Raw genomic sequence first — 24479 nt, forward strand, 5'->3', positions numbered from 1 at the left:
AGCACAACCCTGGCCCAGGGACAACAAACCAAGGACCTTAGAATTCTTCACTTTCTTCCACTGGAGTGCATATCTGAGATTATTGATATTTCTCCAGGCAACCTTCATTCTGACTTTTGGATTTATCTAGCCTGGCATTTCTTGTGATTTATTCTGCATAGAATTAAATAAAGTGGCCACATACTGACTTGTTCTCCTTTTCTGATCGTAAACCAATCAGTTTTTCCATGTTAAAACCAAACTGTTGCTTTTTGACTTTCATTTACATTGAGATCAACTGGGAACTGCTAATTAAGCACCAGGTCCCTCTCTTATTGGACCACAAAACATTTATCTGCTTCAAAGAGATCAAGATCTTATCTAGATATAATGCTCAGTGGCAGTTTCTGGTTTTCCCCTCCAAATGATTAATGTGCCCAGAGTGAGAAAAACCTTAGCTGACATCCTGTCTTAAAATGAATAAAAGGAGGACCAGACCTGCCCTCTCCTTTATATGGGCAACACCAGTGAGCAAGTGTGGGTGGCCTCAGCTGTGGGTCTTCTGGAGTTACTTTTAGTGAAGTCACTGTTAAAAGATCTTACACTTGTTCGAACTGGTGCAAAGTGAGCAGAATCAGATATTATGACAGTAATAACAATATTGTAAAGAACAATCAGCCCAGTGACCATTCAAGAGGACTCATGATGAAACATGTTGCCCACATGTATAGATTAAAGCAAATTTTTTTGACATGGCAAATGTAAGAATTTGTTTTGCTTGACTATTTGGGGAACATTTTGTTTTTCTTTGTTAGTGGTGGAGAGGGAAAGAATGAGGACTTGAAAATATAATAAAATATTAAAAAAAAAAAAAGAAAAGGTATTGCAGGCTCGTGTTAGGTGGGGGGGGGGAGGAAGGAAGGGAGGGAGAGAAAGAGAAACAGAGACAGACAGAGAGATGAGAGCCCCAAATTAAAGTTTTCAGTGCAGCCATTTTTTATAATTTGACTTTGGTGGGCAAGACACTTTGCCTCTCTGAGCTTAGTTTCTTCATCAGTAAAATGAAAGAGTTAGATTTAATGACCTTTAAAGGCTGATAGGAATATTATCCTGTTAGCAAAATGGCTGGCAAAAATAACAGGGATCTTAGTAATGGATCAGCATAGATTATAGCATATTTATTTCCCCTTTACTAGCATTTGGGATTAGTATTTGGCTAAAGTTTTCAAAGAGAAGATTGGACTATGACTGCCATCTGTAGGTAATAGAATACCACAGCCTTCCCTTCAAGGTAAAGTTGGTTGAGAATCAGGTGCCAACTACTCTGGAAGGAATGAATGTGCCTTATTTCTGGAGCACCGGTATTCAGAGCAACTAGAAAAGCATCCCAAGATGTGCTGTTTGTTTGTTTTTTTTTCCTCTGCCTTATTGTACATCGTGGCAGGAGTTGGTATTACAAAGTTGCTCTTACCACGGGAGACAGTAAATAAATTGTTATTGCTTGTCCTTCGTTCTCTCAAAGGACCTTGGCATCAGTAAAATGTCATGGTGATGTCATGACATGCAAGTGAGTTGGATTTCAGAGAGGGAGGATGAAGACAGTATTCTGCTACAGATGAAGTCTGAGTTGACATCATTCACAGACTAACGTAGATTTCTGATATAGTGATAGTCAGAAAATTTTTTGTCATATTACAGACACTTTGAGGACTCAGATATATTTGCCCCAGACACCCCTAAAGGAAGAGGAGGAGTCTGAGGAGTTGTAATTTCTGAGAAATGAAAAAAAATGTAAATGTAACACATGTCCAGTATACTGAATCCCATGCTATAATCAATAAGCATTTCTTAAGCACCCATTAATGTCAGGCACTATGCCTGTAGGCACTGACAATACAAAGACCAAAAATAAGTAATTCTTGCTCTCAAGGAACTTGTATTCTTTAAGGGAAAACATATAAAGAAGAATATCTACTTACCAGATACCGCTTAATAGTTAAGAAGGGAAGACAATAACAATGGAAGACTCGTAGAAGATAGTGCATAGAAGCAACTAGATGGTATAAGAGTATCAGGAGGACTCAGGAGGACCTGAATTCAAATCCAGCCTCAGACACTTAACACTTTCTAGCTGTATGACCATGGGCAAGTCACTTAACCCCAGTTGCCTCAGCAAAAAACAATAAGAAGAAAAGATAGTGTATAAAGTGCAACTTCATGTAAATTTTTAAAAAATTACATTTATGTACAAAATAAAAAAAAATCCATTGCCACATATATAGCAAATCATGAGAGGATTTAATATAAAACAACAATTTCCATTTCAAGAAAATCTATATAATAAAAACTACACATTATTTTCAAAGCTACCCAGCTTTTCTTTGCTTCCTTGTTAGTTTTCTTTTGTTCTCTGCCGAACACTTTTTACTTTATTTTTTTTCCTCATCCATGAAGTACATATTGAATGAAGTGTGGGAAGGGACTCCATGAAGTAGAATTGAAGACAGAGCATTCAGAAATGCATTCCACGTGTGAGGAATAGAGCAAAGGCTGATTTGTTAGGGTCCATAGAGATTGTGGGGGAAGTGGAAGTGTTATCAGTGAGGCTGGAAAGACATGTTGGAGCCATACTGTAAAGGGCTTCAAAAAACAGAGTAATTTATATTTTATTCTAGGGATTATAGGGATACATGGGAATTTGTTGAGTGGAGGAGTGGCCAAGTCAGGTCCGAGCTCAAGGAAAATGGCTAGCAGCTATGGATAGGATGGGAAGGAGGGGAGAAGAGGCCAGGAAAGCCAGAAAGCATGTGTGCTGTAATAATCTAGGTGATAGTGATGGGCCTAAGCTAGTGAGAAGGACTTAGGTGGCAGAAGTCATATAAGTTAAGTTTCTTCATATAAGTTAATTCAATAATTTAAAAGTAGTGGGATCTACTAGTGAATACAATGCATACAATGTGTGGTTGCATATACCAAAAAAAAATGACCTCTTGCCATTTAATTTTCACTTCCATCTTTCCTCAGGTTGAAACATGAAGCTCAGTGTTATTTAGTTTAAATTAGAGTTCTAGCATCATAGTGAGTTGAAAGAGGAAATTTTAGTGGCATAGCAGAAAGTGCTGGGTCTAGATTCAGAAGGCCCGGGTTCATATATCAGCTCAATTACTGCTTATGAGACCCTGAACAATTCACTTAATCTTACTGTACTTTAGTTTCCTCCTGTGTAAAGTGAGAGGCTTGGGTTAATTAAGATAGGTAGAAGGATTTTAAAAAATTTTATTTAGCTATGTTCTGAAAATGAATAAAGCTAATTGAGTTTATAAGTATACTTAAAAAAAAATCCTGTGGGCTGAAAAGGCGATAGCTCATATTATCTGTCTCCTCATTTTTTTCCTCTCATATCTTATGACTATATTTGAGACTATACAATAATTCATATCCTGTTTCTGTGAGATACCATCATATATTTTAATTACATCTAAATTAGCATGTTCTATTTTTTTTACAGGTGAAAATCAGCAACTAGAGAAGAATATCTTTCTATTCAGTTATGTCTAGAAGAAGATTTGATTGCCGGAGCCTCTCAGGCATGCTGTCTACAGCTATCCAAACTCCAATAAAAACAGAAAATTTTCACAATTTTTACATGCTCACATCTAAGGAGCTGGGCAGGTAAGAAAATTACTTCATGGGTATCAGAAAGTAGTATCATTCAGTTAAATAAAATGCTGGAATGGGATTGTTTTTCTAATTATTTTTGTTTGGCTTGGTTTGGCTTTTTTTTTCCCTTTTAAAAAGGAAATGTTTTAAAAGAACACTCATAAACATTAATTGTTGTGGCGAATTACAGAATTTGTTTTTCTGATTTGCTATGAAGGAGGAATACAGTTATATCTTCTACAGTGCGATTTTTCCCATTTTGGTTTTGCTATATTTCAGGTCGGCATAAAAAAATTAAATGGAATTTTTTGGGAAGTTTTGTGGAAACTACAAAAGACACACAAAGGTCAACAGATGGCACAGAGTTTAGAAACTCAAAAATGCATAAAATATAAATATAATATTGTATAATATCAACATTTTTATCTCATAATACCATAATAATTCAGACTTTTTCTCTGGCATGAAGAGATGACCAAAAATCTTTATGTGGATTTCCCAAATCTTGATGGACACTTTGCCTCTAACCCTTACAATGGAGAAGATAACCAGATTCTTAATGACTAAAGTCATGACCTTTGCTATTTATCTACTTGTGCAATAGTATCTCTGAATAGAGTCCTATAATCAGGTTATAGATCCCAAAACAACTGTACATCTTTGAGTCATAAAAAAGTGCAGACAAGGGCATTTAAAGGATACTGTTTGTCTGTTATCCCAGGAAGTAGACCTAGCTCATTGTAGTTAGTTGAAAAAAAGGAACATAAAAAATAATCTTTTATTTATGTTAACAAATATTGACTCACCTTTAGTAGTATGTGAGGGCTTGTTTTTGTGCATTTTATTTTTTGTTACCTGTAATGGGCAAAGAAGAAGGATCACAGAAAGGAGAAGATTTGAGACTTACAATAAACAAGATGATGGTAGCAGATGATAAATAAAAGACAGAACTGCTTAGCTCTTTCTTTCTTTTGTTTTCTCATTAAGGAAAATTATTTTTGGTCTGAAAATAGTGGAATAAAATGGCTGATAGGGAGTTAAATTCAAGATAAGTAGGAAGAAAATAAAAAAGCAATTAACTGCCCTTGATAAGTTCAAATCACCAGTCCCAGGTGAAGAATATCATAAAGAGTTCTGAAATGTTGGCAGATGTGATTACCAAGTCATAATCTGTGATCCATGAAAGATTGTGGAATTCATAAGAAGGATTGTGGAATGGCAGAACCGCCCACATCACCTTGACATACAATGAGTTGGGCTTAGAAGACAGGCCAGCAAGTTGGACTTTGCTTAGTGGAAACATTCTAGTACGTGCCATTAAAGGACTAGTTCCTGAATATCATCTAGAAAGAAAGCACTAATTATAACATAAGGTGACATCTAGAACAACTTTTGCCAAACTAACATTTCCTTTCTTGTTACCAGACTGATATAAATTTTAGCAAAGCATTTAAGAAAGCTTTTCATTATACTAATGTTGAAAAGGATTAGAGAAATGACCCTGAAAAGAATTAGGAACTGGTTGAATAGCAGGACCTAATGAGTAGTCAATTTTTGTCTCTTTAGAAAGAGGTCTTCAGTGGAGTACCCTATAGATTTTTGTTTGGCTTTGTGCTGTTTAACCTGTTCACCAATGAAGATCTGTACTAGGCAGTAAAAGTAGGAAGGAAGAGAATAATATTGCAAGGTAGAGTGAATGGATCTTTGACAACTAATAGAACATATGAAGTGAAATTAAAGGAGTTAACATCAGGAGTTTGTTCATAAGTGTTTAACAACTGATAGTTTCAGTTTGACAATATGTTGAATTGTATGTGCTAGCAGAATATTAAGGTGGAGATATCTAGCAGATATTTGTAAATTTGGTCTAGGGAGAGAGCTTAGACAAAGACAAGGGGATAAAAGCTCAGGGAAACAAACTTTTAATGGGTTGAAAAGAGAAGCCAGTAAAGGAGACCTAGAAGGAAAAGGTCATTGATTAAGCTTGGCTGCTTGAATTCTGGTCCTGGCTCAGCCTTCTTGGGTGGAACACAATGCTCAAGTCTTTGCAGATCTTATAGATGATGTTCCCTCATCTGTATATGTTGAGTTTAAATTTAGTGATTTCTAAGATTCCTTCATCTCTAATTATTTTTGTGTGAGACTGATGATGAAAAAAGGCTAGGAACTTTTTATTAAGTAAAATAAGCAAAGATCATATCAGGGAGAGTATAGTTAGCAGTGACAAATCCTATAAAGATACAATATAAGGAGGATGGATGATTTTCAGATTAAGAAGAGGTCATGAGATTTGGAGAGATTAGGAATATTATCAGACAGAAGTTTCAGTAGGTTTAGGAAGCAGATTGCAAGGAGTTGCATGTTGCAAATGGATAGTGAGGAACTTCTGTGTTGGATCAAGAGTAGCTTTGGCATTGACAGGTCATAAATAGTCTGCTGGCATGAAGGGGTAGATAGTTTATGGGACAGTTTTGTTTTTCAGCACATAGTAGACCTATAAGAGATGGAGATCTAGGAAAAAGAAGTGGAAGGTGAAAATTGGAATAAAGGGGTAGTATCAATGGCACAGGAGAAAGGATTAGGAACTTTAGAACATTTTGACAGTTTGAGAGATTTAGAGTACTTAACCGTGATAATATATGATTGAACCATTAATGTTAAAGGTGTTTTTGTTTGTTTTTGCAAATGAGGCAATTTTAGAAATGAAAAATCATTGGTTTAAGCTAAATGTGTAGTAAGTATACTTGTATAGTTCTAAGGTACTTGTTTAATAAAAAGATGGAAAGTGCTTAACTTCTCCATTGTATTAACTCATTCTCCCCCTCTCACAAAAAGAAAAAAACAATCTTGTCATTTAGTTAGAATAGGGTAATAATTCATAAAATGAATACCGATTTGTTTTTGACACTGATGAATTGAAACTACAGACACTTCTCCTTTTTTAAACTTTTAAAATATTGTTGGAATTTGTTTACCAAGTTCAGTTGGCTTATGGGTCTGGGAAATAGAAATTAGGATCTTGTTGCAGTTAGTATTTTTGCACGTTTTAAAGTGCAGACACATACAGATTTAATGGATGATGCATGATAAAGCTTTCCATTCATCTGTTTTTCATTCCCACAAAGTATTTCAGAAAAAAAAAACCCCACCATAACTTAAGTAAACTGAAGGAAAACATTCACAAGTTACTAGTAAAATTTTGAGTAGTCTCAAGAAACTTTAGTTGTTCCTCTTTTTTAGAATATGTTAGGTAAAGTTTAAGGTTTTTTCTTTCTTAAACTGAAGTAAGTTTTCTTAGAACTTCTTGTGGTTGGAAGGGTGAGGCAGATTCAGAAATAAATGTTAACTTCCTTTGTGGGTTTTTTTTTTTTTAATCTTTCAAATTTGATTGTGTATTGTAGAATGCTGTGCACTAACTGCAAAGCAATTTAGCCATTGAGAATTGTTAAGAAAAGGGGTTTAGATGTCAAGTTAAGATCTGTAATTCATTTTTATTTAATCCAATATTTTGCAATTAAATATAGAATAATTTTTTAGGAACGAGATGCCAGTTACACTGTTTAAATATGACTAGTATTTCAGAGTAGAAGAAAAATTAATTTCCTGGCTATAGATTACCTGATATATTGATTAAAGCAATTTAAGTAACCTAATATAATAGCATATAAATGAAAATTTTAGTTTTGGTGCCAGGCTTCTGATTTATAAAATAGAGAAGGTTGAGACTAGACTCATGGTATGGTATGAGGCACTTCCAGTAAGCAAACTGACTCTTTATGCTGATGCAGCTTGGCATTTTATGTAGTCTTTTAGAATTGTCTGATGGGATGAGAGTTTACGTGACTAGCTCAGGGTCAAATAGCATTATTTTTCAGTGTTGGGACTTGAACTCAAGTCTTTCTGTGATTCCTTAGCAGGCTCTCTAATTATTTCATCATACTGTCTTTTAAAATACTTCCTGGAATATACAACTGTAAATATCTACAAATAAAAATTTGACAGTTTTGAGAGAAGATCTTATTTTGGGTTAGTGATTGTAAAACACCTAATGCCTGGGTACCTTGCATGTAGTAGGTCTTTAACAAATTTTTGTTTAATTGAATAGTATTAAAATCTTGGCCCAATTATTATTTACTTGAGGCAGCTTTGTGGTTCAGTGAACAAGCACCAGGTTTGGAGTTAGGAAGACTTGAGTTCAACTGTGTCCTCGGACACTTCTGGGCAAGTCACTTCACTTCTGTTTGCCTCAATATCCTAATCTGTAAAATGGAGATAATAACAGCTACTTTTTAGGGTTGTTGTGAGGATTAAAATGAGATGATAACTCATGTCTGGCATATTGTAAGTACTATCAAATGTTAGCTATATCACCATCATCATTATTACTCATATTTAATTTTTAAGAATATTAATCCTGTTTTTTTTCTTTCCTGATTCTGATAATTCATGACATTACAATGCAGCCCTAAGATCATAATTGTTATTACAAATTCTTACTATTTTTTAAAGGATACTTTAACTTTTTTAATATCTTTATTATCTTGGTCAGACATTATGTATCATATATATGAGAATGTGATTCTTTTGTTAAGATAGTTTTTAATATCTTCTTTTTTTGTGTTACCTCAATTTCCCCATTTATTTTTAAAGTTTCAATTAAAATTTCAACATCTATAGGAAGCCTTTCCCAAAACTTTTTCTTTCTAGTGTTTTCTGAATTATTTCTTATTTATCATGTATATAGCTTGATTGCACATATTTGTTAGCTTATTGTTTCATCCATTGGACAGAATACCGTCCTGGAATCAGGACGACCTGAGTTCAAATTCAGCCTCAGATGCTTGATACTTAATAGCTGGATAAATCATTTAACTCTGATTATCTCAACAAAACTTAAAAAAAAAATCTTGATGGTCTTAGATGAGTTACTCTGTATCTGGCTTTTTGATTTAAAAAACATAATTATATTCTTCCTTTTTCAGAGGAAAGTTTGCTGTGGTCAGACAATGTATTTCAAAATCCACTGACCAAGAATATGCTGCTAAATTTCTAAAGAAGAGAAGAAGAGGCCAAGATTGTCGAGCAGAAATCCTACATGAAATTGCTGTGCTAGAATTAACAGAGTCCAGTTCTCGTGTGATTAATCTCCATGAAGTCTATGAAACTTCAAATGAAATCATTCTGGTATTGGAGTAGTAAGTATGCACTTTATCAATTGTGTGCTATAAAGTCATAATTGATCAATAGAGTTTCTTTTTGTGATGCACCAAAAGCAAAGACACAAATATTTTCAAAACAATCATGTAGTGCTTTTAACTAGTTGCTAAAATTATATTTCACCTTAAAAATTATGTGTCAATTAACATGCTTTGATTTCCATGTCAAGGAATTACTTTCTTTACATAAAAAAGAAAGTTACCCAGTCACATGACTTTAATGACTACCAACTAAGATCTCTGCCTCTTTAATCTTTTTATGGTTTTTTAAAAATACAAAACTTTACTTTTCTTTGAAACCATTTCTTTTTAAACCTTATCAAGTTATATTTGCTTACATTACTCATTTAATTTCATATTAAATTCATAATTTCATAAATTCATAGTTAATTTCATAATTTAACAATTCTTTTGAACTGTCTCTGAAACAAATTCAGAAAATCTAAATTCTTGTGGTAGACAAGAGATAGAGAGGGGTTTTTATTTTTGTTTTTGTTTTAAAATAGGTCCTACTGACCCATTGAAAATATCAGTCATGATCAATTTAAAATGTCCCCGTTCTAAACCTTTCATTGACCAGCTATTCCCTTAAGAAAATAGCTTGTTTAGCTTTATCAATTAATAATAAGACTGTGACTAAAACTGGGTCAGTAAAACTCAGTATATTTATTTAGGTTGGGTGGGAAGAGTATGAGACTTTGAAATGAGAAAGTTAATTTCATATGCCAGCTTTTAAAATTTTCTGAATTGATGACCACAGACAAGTCCCTTAACTTATCCAAGTCTCAGTTTCATCAGTGAGGATAATGGTAATTAGACCATTTACCTCACAAAGTTGTTAGAAAAACCTCATGTAAACTTTAAAGTACTTTATATATTTCAGCTTTTAGGATGAGTTTGATGAATGTGGGAAGAAATCTTTATGACATATTTGTTTTATAGGTGGTCAAGTTCCATATATTATGGAAATTCTCATTCTTTTTTAGTTAATTTTTTTTGATTAACAACATTTATTTTCTCTCCTACTTTTCTTCCTTCCCCCAATCTTTTTCCCCGCTGAGGCAATTGGAGTTAAGTGACTTGCCCAGAGTCACACAGCTAGGAAGTGTTAAGTGTCTCAGGCCAGATTTGAATTCAGGTTCTCCTGACTTAAGGGCTGATACTCTATCTACTGCACCACCTAATTGCCCCTCCAATAAATCTTGAGAATATTTTAGTTTAATTGTAAATTCCATTTAGTAATCTGTGCAGACATCTTTTAATAGGTTAGGAAATGGATTCTATGGTACCCTAAAAATTTTATAATTTTTGTAAATTGCAGCAGAATTCCCAAATTATAACTCGGGTTGAATCATGATTTAAACAAGAGATTTCTCCCCTTTCTACTAATCTATTAATTTATGAGCATTAAAATTTACATATAGCTAGTTATAGTGCATTAAAAAACACCATTATAATATACTTGGTATAGAGAATAAAATATTATATATAATATAGTTCCTACTGATTTCTTGAAAGCCATGCCAGCAGGGCATAATTGTTGGTTTGCAAGATAATCTTAGCTCATTTTAAAAACTAAAACTAAACATAAGCTTTTAATACCCCTATACAAAGTAATATACCCAGCATATGCCATATGATATTTTCCTGTTCTAAAAATATCTTATCAAGTCTGTTAATTAAAAAAGAAAATGTTCTATTTCCCTTCCCATGATATCTGCCAAGATTTTTACAAAGGTTTTTTTTTTTAACATAATAACTAACCACTGGTTTTTTAATTTAAACTTGATGTGACCCTTAAAATATGAGTTTAGTTCTTACTGCTCTATAAAATAGTTAGTAATTAGCTTAGTTATAAAAAAAACCCAATACTTTTTCCTCTTTTAAAATTTTAACTATAGTGCACTATTAAATAAAAGGGCCTTTGATCTTATCAGTATTTATTAACAAAAATATCCTAGGGAGGAGAATGAACATGGAAGTAAGGAGATGAAGCATTGTGTTCAAGGACCAGCGAGAATGCCATTGCACTAGTTTGTTTATTGAGTAGAGAGATGACTTAGTAGAAAGTATATCAAGAAGAGAATAATTGACAATAGCAAAGGCTGAAGAAAGGTTAAAAAAAATGACCATTGAGAAGAGACTATTAGATTTAGCAATTAAGGAATTATTAATTGAAAACACAAGTTTCAGTTGAATGATTTGGTTGGAAACTAGATTGCAGAGACTTTAGAAGAAGAGTAAGGGGAGAGGAAGTAGGAATTCTAATTGTAATTTTCTTTATCAAGAAGTTTAGCCAAGAAAGGAAAGAGAAATGCAAGTTTTAATAGCTATCCTGTATGGTTAGATCACAAGAAGATTTTTTCAAGGATGGAGAACACGTGAGTATGTTTATAGGCCGTAGAGACAAAAGCCAGTAGATAGTGAAAGACTGAAGAATGAGAGTGGGGATGATAGAGGATAGTTAGTTTCCCAGTGGCACAGTGATTTGATCAGGGAAGTAGAAAAGAATTGCCTTGCCTCAGTGAAGGCCCAGTTGGAATTATGTAACTTAAATTTGTAGTGAACTCCAGCCTGCAAATTGCTAATTAAGTTAAATCTTGAAATATTTTTTTAAGTTCCACAATTTAATTAGTATGAGAACTCAGACCACTTAGGCAGAGCACAGTATCTTAATTGATGGTTTCATGAGTTGCTGCAGCCAAAAAATGAGTCACCTAGTGATTGACTTTTTCTGACTTAGCTAAATTGCTTTTCCCAAGTGACATAGGTGAGTTGTGAGGCTTGCATGTGGTACATTTCCAGTCAAGCAGAGCCTGCTTATGTTTTGTTGGCATGGCTTTCAGGAACTCTGAAGGAACTTCTTCTAAAATAATATTTTAAAAAATTTGACTCCTTTATATTGTGAAATTTTCATTAAAATTATAATTAGAAGAGACAAACAATAGTAGAGGCAGTGTGACATATTGAAAAGAGTGTAGGTTTGGGTATTCAGTTCTCAATTCTGCCACTTAATTTCTCTGTGACCATCAGGAGTCAATTGACCCACTACCACCCCAGACTTTGGGTCTCAGGAGTCTCATTTGTATCATAAGAAAATTAGGCTAGAAATATTCATGGTTGCATACAGCTCTAATTGATGATCTTACAAATCTCTTATTTTTACGCAGCCTACTTAATGCATTATGAACTTAAAAGGGATTATATAATTTCTTAGTATCACAACCTGTCAAATGAAAAGAGATCTTCAGCTTAATCTTTTTCTTTTTACCCGTTTTCTTTTTAATGAACTGATGCTTTTACTTTTAAATAATTTTTCAGGTTAAAGTACCCATGTCAGCATTTTCAGGTGAAAGAAGTAAAATGACTTTAGACTATTAATATAATAAGTCAATGTGATCTAATATACAAAGCCCTAGATCATGAGAAGTGGCTTATTTTTAGCTGCTCTACTTTCAAAAGTCATATGAATATAGAGCACCTGATTGTCTTCTTAGCTGATATTTAATGTCCCTATATGACACTGGCTCTTTATCTGTAAAATGGGGATAAAATATTTACCATTTGGTAACATTTTAAGAAGTATTCTTCGTGGAGAAAAATCATCATTAAAAAAAATTTGATTTGTGAAGTTACTTGTTAAGTCAAATCTCTTTGATACCTATGCTATCACTGAATTTTAACATAATTGTGCAGTTCCTGAGGGTTATTCAAAGACATTTAAAAGTTACTAAGGACTTATTTTACCTTGAATTCATGACAGACTTTGGGAAAATGGAAGATGTCAATCCTGTTTTATTTTATTTTTTTTTGGCAATATATAATGAAAAAAATTAGTGGAACATATAAACGCCTCTAGAAAATTGTCATTTTTTATGTATACATACATTGGATTTAACATATTTTAACATATTTAACATGTATTGGACTACCTGCCATTTAGAGGAGGGAGTGGGGGGAAGGAAGGGAAAATTTGGAACAGAAGGTTTTGCAAGGGTCAGTGTTGAAAAATTACCCATGCATATGTTTTGTAGATTAAAAGCTATAATAATAATAATAAAAGAAAATTGTCATTTTTATCTTATTCTCTTATGTCTGGTTTTCTCCATCTTTTCTGCTTCCTATAACTTCTAAAAATAGAACAATAGATTTTGACATTTTCCCCAATAGCTCTTTACTTATAAAGGTTCAGTTGTCTTCCTAAATTCTATAAGATAATTAAGAAAAAGGAAGGATTTCAATATAAAATGCTATCTTATCCTGACAACCTTATTAAATAAAAAAGGGATTTAAAAAAAATTTCTCTCCATTTAATTAAAACTTTTAATTTTCTTTTGACTAGTAGTGTTTTCCATGAAGAAATGTGTTCAGTTGTTTTATAGTGAAAATTCTAGTCATTGTAGCTGGAAGTTTTAACTTTTAACTGCTGGAACTGCACCCAAAATTTTTACTTTTTTCTGGCAATATTCATAATATATGATATCTATTTCTTTGTCTTTAAAAATAATTATGCTGTATTGTAAATGTGGCTGTAAAAGATGGTATCATTCTGCTATAACATTACTATATATAGTAAATACTATTAGTCTGAACTACTTAATTTGCTGCTAACATTACACTGATACCCTTAGCAACTTCCAACAAACAGGTGTTTGGTCTTTTTGGTTCTCTCTTCCACAGGGTGTAGAACTTTTCTGTCTTTTCTTTTCCATTATCTGAGCATAAACTAGTTGACATGCCCAAGTGCCATTATTCTTATTCTCTTATGTCTCTTATGTCTAATTCTCTTATTTCTCCATCTTTTCTGCTTCCTATAACATTACAACTATAACATTCCTATAACATTACAAGTGTTCTTTTCATATGGTTAGCCAACTTATTACAATATATTGGTCATAAACTCTTTGGCCATGATCATTATCATTATCTGATATCATCTACTAATCTGATACTTCACCACTGAGACTCCTTTTGGATAAAACAAGTTATGTCTATAGTAAGAGCCATTTCAGAAACCTTAAGGAATCCAGGAATTTAGATACTGGCCAGATAGACAGTCTTTCATATATATTCATATATATAAATGAATACATCTCTGTCTCTCTCTCTCTATCTCTCTCTCGGAATTTTTGCTTTTTTCGAAACTTAGTGGTGCATTAGAATATTAGCTAATTATTTGAATGCGGTATATGAATTTGTCAGATGTTTATCAATACAGATAAATTTTGGGTAAGATATTAGAAACTTGATTATCTGATTCTTCTGTGTTTAGCAATCAAATTAACTAAAAATAATTATAAGAAATGTGTTTGATTTGTGGTTTCAATTTGTGTTATAGACCATGAAAATATTTTAATTTGATTTTTTAAATGAGTCAATAGTAGTTCTTTCTCTTTATTCTGTCATCATGAATGATCTACATAACTATGTTAATATAAGAAGGCTACCGAGACATTGTAGATAAAGTCATCTTAAATTTTAGAAATTACATAAACATATTTCAGATCATCTAGTGAAAAGCAACAAAAATAATACATTGATTATTAACTGGCCTTTGGTACTTGATTTATAAAAGAGAGGCAGACTATCAGAATAACATTGGCTTTTAAACCTCAAATTTTTATAAATAATTTCCACAATAAACATTCTTGTTCTTTTCTTTCTCATTAAATTTATGCATTTCTTTTCAGTGTATTAAATGATGTGCTGACTAAATAGCTAATGTTTTAAAATATAAAACATAAAATTACTTGTTTCAGTAAAAGTTGCATTCTAAAAATATTTCAGATAAGTTAATATAAAAATGTTCAGTCTGATATAATTTGGATTTTCTTTCAGTGCTGCAGGTGGAGAAATTTTCAACCTATGCTTACCTGACCTTGTTGAAATGGTCTCGGAAAATGATATCATCAGACTTATTAGACAAATATTAGAAGGAGTTTCTTATCTACATCACAACAATATTGTGCACCTTGATTTGAAGGTAACTTGTTAACATGCAATGTTTTTGTTCCTGTCTAGTCCTCAGCTAGCAAGGTCAATTAATATGTTAGCATCCTACAATTTTAATGTGTTTTTTGACATATATTGCATAATCCTATTCTTAGGCATTCAGTTTAACCATGAGATTATTTCAAAAACCATTATATGTTATTCTCTTTCCTATAAGAACAGATTTATGTTAATTTATGAATTAGCTGATCTGAATTAGTTAGGCTGGAAAGGCCCTTTGGAAAAAGTTAGTGGTTATAGCAGCAGATTAAATGTAACAGACTAAGAGGATGAGCTAGACATCCTGAAGACCGGATAAGGAAAAGAGAAAAATTATAAAAAGCAGCCACTAAAAATAATAGCACTTTGTATCTGGTACTCTGTACTCTGTGAGCACAGAAAGACATAAGATTTAGATGCCTTTATAGCCCCTGAATAATGAAAAATACAGAATAGTGAAATAATTGCTGTTCCTCATGGTGACCCTGAATCATAAAGAAATGTCTCTATTTAAACCACATTTATTTTTTCACAGTAAGATTCTTTATTTTACATATGTTACATGTCTCAAAATGTTACATTTTGCTTTGACATGACACTTCCCCACAGACACCCAAGCAATCTTCTCTCCATCTTGAGTTTCAAAATTTGCATTAGAAAGCTTGCAATTAAAATAGTTGTAATAGGGAAATATTAGTTCTGGGAGAGATGAGAAGAGCCCCCAGTAGATAACTTTTCTAGGAATTTACCTAGAAAAGTTGTCCATTGGGGCTCTTCTCTTCCTGACACTATTAGATCAATGAGGTAGTAAGTGTGACCAAATTTCTATTATGTAAGTAATAGCACTGAATCATTTCATGATTGCTAAAATAGAAATGTAGCATATTAAATCCAACAACTTAAATAGTGTGATATTTTTATGAGAGACAATGGGAACTCCTAAATATCTAGGTAAGAACATGAATTATTTAATTATGAACTTCAAAAAAAAGAACATACAAGAAACAGTATGGCATAAGAGATTAGGTCTTAGAAGGTCTCTGGGGTAAAATTCTATCCTTAAAGTGGTACTGGTTATATCATCTTGGGTAATCTCATAGTCCCCCAGGCAATCAGTTCTCTACAGTTCCAGAGCACTTATTGATTTGACCCATCCTAGTAGTGGAAGTTTATTCAGTTATGTCCAACCTTTCATGACCTCATAGATCATAACATGCCAGTGCTGTCCAAATTTTTTTTTTTTGGCAAAGATAATAAAGTGGTTTGCCATTTCCTTCTCCAGTGGTTTAATGCAAACAGAGATTTACTTGTCTACAGTCACTCAACTAATAAGTGTCTGGAACTGGATTTGAACTCGGTTTTCCTGACTGAAGGCCCAGTACCCTATCCAATCTAGCTGTCTCCAAAGTAAATAAGAGGTTAGGTGACTTAGAGTCACAGGATCTTCCCAACTCCAGGCCCAATGCACTATCCACTGAACCATCTATAATAGTTCCTTACATCATGAAATTACAGGTCTAGTCACAAACAAAAATAAAACCTACAAATGATTTGAATCTGGAAGATTTAGTGTTGTAATTTTCCTTTAATAGAAAGTATTTGTAATGGAACCTGAACTTTAACTATGAACTATAAGTTTAAGTTTGTATGTATAATATTCCCATTTTGCCTTACATTTCAGTGATTCTAAAATCCATTAATGAATTCAATTTTTATTTGTTTCTTGCCTGATACTGGTGTTTTTAATAAAGAATAAGCTTTTAAGTAGCACATTAATACTATTTCTATTTTCTTGCAGCCTCAAAATATCTTATTAAGCAGCATTTCTCCACTTGGAGACATAAAAATTGTAGATTTTGGAATGTCTCGGAAAATAGGGAATGCATGTGAATTGAGAGAGATAATGGGAACTCCCGAATACCTAGGTAAGAATTTTCCCTTTCCTTTCTATTACTGAATTAAATAAATAAATAAATAAGTACATAGTAAAAGAAATAGCTTGCTAGTGCTATAGAGAGAATTATTTGAAATAGCCATTTCCAGTATATATTTACTCAGTATATTTTCCAGGATTCTTCCTTGATGCTGACTGAAGTTTTGTACTATTAGTCAGCACCATGAGACACCTAGCCAACAACAGATCAAGAATGGAATTTGGGACTTAATGATATTGAGATGGTTACCAGAAAAAAAAAGCTCACGATGTCTTTTAAGGAGAACAGTCCCAAAGGTGGAACTGTCTGACAATGAGGAAGAATTCAATACTAGGTGTTAAGTCTGATCTGAAAATGTCTAGAGGTAAAAGGCATGTCCCTTTTTGGTAGTACAACAATTGGCAGCATAAGTGCTGGGATCTGAAAATGGAGAGAAAGTCAACAGTGTAGACCAACAAAACTGATAACAGGTGAAAAGTAGAGTCCAGCTGTAACAAATGGCTCCATCAGAAAGTTTTAAAAGTATAGAATTCAAGACTGGACTGGTCAGACCCACCTAATCTCTCTGAAGAGCAGCCATGGAAGGCTTCAGCTCACGGCTGTACTCTTTTGAATGGAAGGAAGACAGCTGTTTTGAAAGGGGCAGTGGGGCTAGCAGGCCACCATTTTCTAGCAGCTTCAAAAGAGGTGCACATAGTGTTGGACTAGTGAAATTTTACTCCTCGACTGAAAGTCATCTTAAAAATACTGGTGTGCTTTGGATTTCTTTGAGCAATTATTCATTGAGCAAATATTTTTGATGATCATCCAATTGCATGCTTGACACTGCATTAAAAATGTTAAATATCATGAGTTTCCAGTCTTTTCAAAATCAAAAACAAATATGAAAACATTTAAAAAGTAATTTAAACATTAAGTAATTAAAAATTTAATTTGATTTTTACTTTTCAGCTCCAGAAGTATTGAACTATGATCCTATTACCACAGCAACAGACATGTGGTAAGTTTTTGTTAGTATCTTAATATTTTTTATCTTAACTATTTTAATATTTCTTTCTGTTGTAATCTTTTTTCATTGAAAGTTTTCTAATGTGGATTACATATTTAATGCAGAAAGGCAATTGTTTTGATGTCTTTTGGGAAGAGTCAATACTAAGGATGATTAGCTGTTCTTGATGTTGAAGAATCATTTGCTACATGAGATTTTAAAAAATGATTCTACATATTAATTGACCCAAATAGCTTCATTAAGCACTGGAAAAACATTTCCCAATGTTATATAAATTTCATCATTTTTATCATTTTATGACAACAATCTTAAGTCACAAATATGGATAATACATACATTATATGGAGGCAGAAAGCATTCCTGAGTTTTCGTCTGCTTACTCAGCTCCATTTGAGTCTGTTGACACCTTTAACTCAACATGTTCAAAATTGAACCCATCTTCTTCCAAATTTTTACCTCTTCTAACTTTCTTATTTCTGTTGATGGCACTGCCATTGTTTTCTGTTACTTAAGCTCAAAATCTCAGTCATATCCTTCCTCTACATCCCACATTTAATCAACTGCTAAGTCCCTTAAAATAATCATTTCTACTCATCTCCTTTTCTCACACTTTGCCAATGCTCTCAAACACTACCTTATTATGTCTCACCTAACTTATTGTGATGACCCTCTCAGTTGCCTCCCTCTGCAATGAGTTCTATTCTTCATGTTGCTATCACAATAAAGTTTTTAATGGAGAAATCTAATCACATTACTGTGAAACTGTTCAAATTTCTTTGGTGGAACTCTATTATCATCAGAATAAGCTGCAGACTCTTTAGCCTGGAATTTGAGATCCTCCACATTTGGCTTCACTTTATATTTCCTGTCTTTTTTCATGTCGTTCCCCTTATACATTGTAGATTATCATCAAACTGGACTATTAGCCACTGCCTGATCCTGTCCTGATCTGTCCTTGCCTCCATGCACATAGTAACTATAGTATAGAATTGAATGTATCGGATGATAAGAGAGGCAGATGCAAAGCATTGTGCAAAAGCAGAGTAAAAAAAAAAAAAGATTATTTCTGAGTAGGGAATCACAGTTAACTGGAGGGGGAGGTGGCATCTGAGTGTGACTTTGAAATATTCAAGGTTTCAAAAAGGCAGAGGAAAGGAGGTAGGGTAGGAAATTACAACCTAGGTAAATGATATGAACAAAGGCACAGAGCTAGGAAAGCACTAGACATAACCAAAAGATGCTAAGTATTATGTTTTAGCTGGACCATAGCATAGAAGGGGAAAATAGTGTAGGCTAAGACTATAAACATGACTCATTAACTGAGAGCTTGTTCCTTGAAAACTGCTAATGTTGTGGCCAGAAACTTCTTGACTGTAGATCCAGGCCTAATAGAGAGAGTAGATAGGTCACATAGGCCCCTGAATGACAAGCTAAGGAATTCTTTCTTTTCTGATACTTTTTCAGGAATGTTGGCATAATCACATACATGTTACTAATGCATACATCTCCATTTGTGGGAGAAGACAATCAAGAAACATACCTCAATATTTCCCAAGTCAATGTGGATTATTCTGAAGAAATGTTTTCATCAGTCTCACAGCTGGCCAAAGACTTTATTCAGTGTCTTTTAGTAAAAAACCCAGAGTAAGTAATATAATCGATGATTATCAGTAAGTTTGCTATTTGATCAACAGAGAATATACATACATACTCAGATTCAGATAAATTGTTAAGACTGTAGAAATAAAAGGTTTAACTCAAATATCTTAAAAACATTGTTTTATTATTTTTTACATTTTATATGTATGCACACATATAAATGATATATAGCATATCTAAGATCTTCAGTTGCATCGGTTTGGGAACTCAAAAGTATGAATATCATAGGTGTAGGTTATAGTCTCATGAAGTTGCCTGAGGTGCACAAAGGTTATGTAACTCATTCAGGTTCATACAATTAGTAAATATTGAGAGAGATTTGAATCCAGGTATTTCTGAGTCAAAGCTCCAGGCTGCCTCTCATTTACATATACATCTTAACATGAAAAAAATTAAGAGTTAGCTAAAAATTATTTTTCTAAATGACAGTGTTGATTAGATGCAATGCACTTGAATGAAAGGAATCTAAACTTTGCCATAGATTTTGGTTGTGTCAAGGAAATTCTCAGTATATGGATTTCTTTTAATAGTTACTTTTTTGTTTAAAATCAGTTCATCTAACTACAGGTTGGCAATATGATGCTAGTCAAGATATTTTTGCCTAATATCATAATTAAGGAGCTTTTTTTCGCACAAGAAGAACTCAGAACATTTTCTCCTTTCTGATCTTAATCACCAAGCCTATTAAGAAATACAGTAAATGCCATGGCAAGGAAAAAACTGTACACATTCTAATGTTGTGAATGTAGACTCAAGATTAGGATCAAACATTCTTATTGAGAGATTAGGACTAGTCTTTCCAGATTAAGCCTTGTTTCAAAAACAAAGTCCAGGGAACTGAGAACAGCCTTTTTCCTTTCATTTACAGGGACAGACCAACAGCAGAAGACTGTTTGTCTCATCCTTGGCTCCAGCAAAGGGATTTTGTGGACTTGTTTCATCCTGAAGAAACTTCCTGTTCTTCTCAAACTCAAGAGCACACAGTCAGAAGCTTAGAAGACAAAACCACTAAATCTACTTGTAATGGAACCTGTGGAGACCGAGAAGATAAAGAGAATATTCCTGAGGACATTAGTACGGTTTCCAAAAGATTTCGTTTTGATGATTCCTTGCATAACCCCCAGGAACTTGTTCCAGATCTGTTATGTTAGCAACTTTCTCTTCATTATTTGAACTGAATTTAAAATCCACTGCAGTGTTGCCTATGAGAGGTTGTGTTTTGTACCTTCATGTTTAACATGCTTATACTAAAGATGCACTTTTGATTTGGGGAACGATTGAAGGAAATGTATTTGTGTTAAAGTGTTGGTTCATAATAAGAGATCTTGCTCCTTGTCCTGGAACCACAAAACTCACCAGAGCAGAAAATTTAAATAATATATTTGCACATTTCAAATATCACTTCAAAAATTAGTAATTTTGAACATTTTTAGTTAGCTATGTAAATAAACTTCTGTAAATAAGAGAAACTAAGCTAAATTTCACTAGGTTTGCCAAAGAGTTGCTATACAGTACCAACTAAGTACTTCTGGTACTACTACTTTTTTTTTTTTTTTTTTGGCTAGGACATAAATGTAGCAAAATGAAGAAATTGAAAGTTAGTCTTTTGCTATTCTTCTATTAATTGAATTTATTTAGAACAATGAAATTAAAAATCAAGTTGTTCCATTTGCTATTCTTTCCACCTAAATATCCAGAAGCCATTTTGCAACTGAGAAAAGCATTCAACCTTTAGTTGACTGATTCTGCATACAAAGAATGTGATATTTTTCTTCATAAAAGATATAATATGGGTTTCCCTTACAGTTTGTCACTCAGGAAAGTGTTTTGAAACTTGGGTTTTGTAATTGTGATAGGTTTTTCCCCACCTCCAAAATGTACCCATTCAAATACAATTTGGAATATGGTTACAAAACAGCTGGCAAAACCTTCTGGTTGTTGCTCATTGAAGATACCTTAGAAAACAGTATTAAGCAGCCATATCTAATGAGGATGGGAAAGTATGTGGCCAAATTTAGCTTTGGAAGTAACAGAATTTAGAATGTAGAATAATAAACTTAAGAATCTAAAACAAATCATTCAAAATAAAAATAGGTCTGAGAATAAACTATTCAAGTACACAGTCTTTCAAAAGTACAAATGACTCGAGTCCAGTAGAGAACCAAGCTCAATGGTATTTAAACGTCTTTTGTACACCACCCCTCACGATGAGTAGTGAGCTTCAGTATGAAATCCATGAGGTTCTACAGTGGCCTGTGTAGTATCCTTGGTGTCTTCTGAAAAAGGTCCAAACAAAGGATGGCAGACATACTTCTGCCTAGCCAATCCTTACAGTCTGCACAAAGAGTGGCCTTCATTAGTAGGTGTTTTTATCTCCCAGTTGGACAGCTTAGGGCAAGGGAATGAGAGATTTCATTACCTAGTGACTACCTTAAACTATAAAGAGGCCAACTTTTGGCCAAAAAAGGGTAGATATCTCTAGTTACCTTCCTAGAGGTCCTAAAATTCCAATTGTCTCAGAACTTTCAGACAGAAATCATTATTACTAATCGTAAAGAGGGGTGGGTCTTTTGCTCTTAATATTGCATTTACTTAATGTCAAGAGTTTTATTTTTAAAAGAGAAGTTCTATGTGTTGAATATATGTGTGTGTTTTAAATATATGATCATCTACACAGCTCTTGATTCATACTAATTCTAGGTTCTTCAAAAACCTGTGAATCAATTTTTTCAACTCAGGTGCCAAAAGAATTTTTCTCATATATCATGTAAATATATTAAAACTAGTTTTTGAACAATGGGCTAGAAATTCTAAAAACTAAAATGGGCATCTTCCCTTTCTATAAAAGCAAAGGTTTGTAGTTTTATAATGATTGTTTCCATTGTTTTGCCATCAGTATTAAGTTAGTGTACTCAAGTGTCAAAAAACTTTATTAATGGGGAATTGGGAATTGTTTATATGTATCCATTTTCTATGTTAAAATAAATTCTCACTAGTCCAGAGATAGCAGTCCACATCAATACATGAAAATAAGCAAGAAATGTAAAATATTGCAGTAATCTGAGCACTAAATATTTTTGGAGCCTTTCATATCAGTTTCTTTTGTTGCTGGAAGAAGCTTACATTTAGCCAATCTCTGCTTTCTCCCTTAGTTACAGGGTATATTATATATCAAATTTTAAGTTAAATTTTTAAAAGTCTTTCAATTATCTTCATCTTCTGAAATTAAGGCTTATTGTGAAAAAGACAGTAAAACTTGAATTATGGTAGCACTCACCATGTAAAATTCCAGTTTCTATAAAAATGAATGTAAGTCCACTTATAGACAAAGTAAGCAGCACTTTAAACTGTTTACTCCTTTTATTGTTTCAGATTAAGTTGAATCCTATGAATGAGAAGGTATTATTTTGAAATATACACTCATTAAAAATTTCTGATTTTATTCCAAGATGTTAAACTTTTCAAGTATCCTACTTGGAGTGCTTAAAAAAGTTTCACCATAAATTGCTTTAAAAACAAGAGAAAAATATAATAGACGAGTACAATGTTTCATCAAACCACAGTAAAAGAATGTCAGATTTATAGTTTTTTCCCATTATTTTACTTGATTAGAATGATTTTTAATTTGCTAACTACTTTTCAAAATAGAGGTCAATATGGTTATAGCTTAAGATGGACAAACAGCAATTCTGTAGTAAATTGTGAAGTTATCTGACATTTTATTAAATCTTTTTAAAGTGACTTTAAAAAGGTAAAACTGAAATGATACAAAAAAAAGATTTCAAAAAGGTTAAAGAAATGTTTACTAAAACATTACAATTTTTTCTATGTCCATTCAGGATATACTGGTAATTAAAAATTATTTTAAATAGTTTTTTTTTTTCAGCCACAATGAGCAAGGCTAAATTAGGGAATCATTGAAACTAAATGTATAGTTTTACTTTTTTCATTTTTCAATCACAGTGACTCGTACAAATCTTATTTTCATTTTCTCAAAGGGTCAAATAACAAATTAAAATGGAAAAAAAGTAGGACATTTTCACCAATTCAAAAATGAAGGTCACGTCAACAGGAATAAATATCATTAATTGCTCAATCACTCCAAAGTTGAATTTTAAGTTATAATTTTGCAAGATAAAATTTCCTTTCTGAATATGGAATGTAAAGAGTTGGAGACTATTTTAAATACAGAAAATTAGTATTTTATTAAGTGATCACTTTGACTTGACTTTCCACTATAAAATTACAGAAAGTATAAAACATAAATACAAAGCACTTTAAAGATATACACACAGACACACATGAAGTAGTGTATTGTCCCCAAAGAACATTTATCAATTTTGATATTTAAAATTGTTTACATTTTTTTTATCTTCAGTTAGGCAACTGGATTTCCAAATGAAGCCAACATCTAGCAAATGATACTTTTTGAAATGTGTAAACAATTGTACTTTTTTTATTTCAAAGTATAGAACAAAGTTTGAATTCTCTGGATTATTGTAAATGTCTAATTTTATGAAAACTTTTAGAGTGCTTTAACTTACTGTAAAATATTGTATATATATTCAAGTATAGGTCCAACTGTCCTGTGGTAACTTTTATTAGATAATTTAAGTTTTTAAGGATAGAATGACAGATGTGATTCTCTTTGAGCACTGTTCATTCTATGTACCTAATGAGCCTTTTGATTGTATATTAAATGGCATCTTTTTTGTATTACAGTTGTCTTTATTTCAAAACAACTTCTGAAGTATATGTTGAAAGAGTGCTTTAGTCATCTGAGTGATGATCTTAATTCTTCTTACTCCTGTAGAAGGAACTATTTCCCACTTTTGAGAAAAGAGCTGATTATAGAAAGCTAAACCCTCATAACAGAAATTGTTTAAATTTGGGACAAATAATAGCTACCTTTTGGTGTACTAGTTAGGTTCAGGAATTCAGGAAACACAGACAAGTCTCATAATTGTTTATCTAACTCCCTGGTTTATTGATATTCTAGAAAGTGATTTAGTATACAAGAAAATTTTGTTT

The 24479-nt window shown here is 32.7% G+C and overlaps 1 protein-coding gene across 1 annotated transcript in view; it reads left to right on the forward strand.

The window, feature by feature from the left end:
- Positions 1-24164, forward strand: part of STK17B (serine/threonine kinase 17b) — a 37559-nt gene extending 13395 nt beyond the window's left edge. Inside the window, exons 2-8 of the mRNA XM_003764067.4 lie at positions 3488-3651; positions 8622-8834; positions 14694-14838; positions 16645-16771; positions 17732-17780; positions 19254-19433; positions 20317-24164. Of these exons, the coding sequence (XP_003764115.1) occupies positions 3530-3651; positions 8622-8834; positions 14694-14838; positions 16645-16771; positions 17732-17780; positions 19254-19433; positions 20317-20599 (1119 nt within the window). The 5' untranslated portion in view covers positions 3488-3529 and the 3' untranslated portion in view covers positions 20600-24164. The remainder of the gene's footprint in view (positions 1-3487; positions 3652-8621; positions 8835-14693; positions 14839-16644; positions 16772-17731; positions 17781-19253; positions 19434-20316) is intronic.
- The last annotated feature ends 315 nt before the right edge of the window (positions 24165-24479 follow it).

Source organism: Sarcophilus harrisii, chromosome 3 (genome assembly GCF_902635505.1).
Source record: "Sarcophilus harrisii chromosome 3, mSarHar1.11, whole genome shotgun sequence".
In the NCBI taxonomy this organism is placed as follows: domain Eukaryota; kingdom Metazoa; phylum Chordata; class Mammalia; order Dasyuromorphia; family Dasyuridae; genus Sarcophilus; species Sarcophilus harrisii.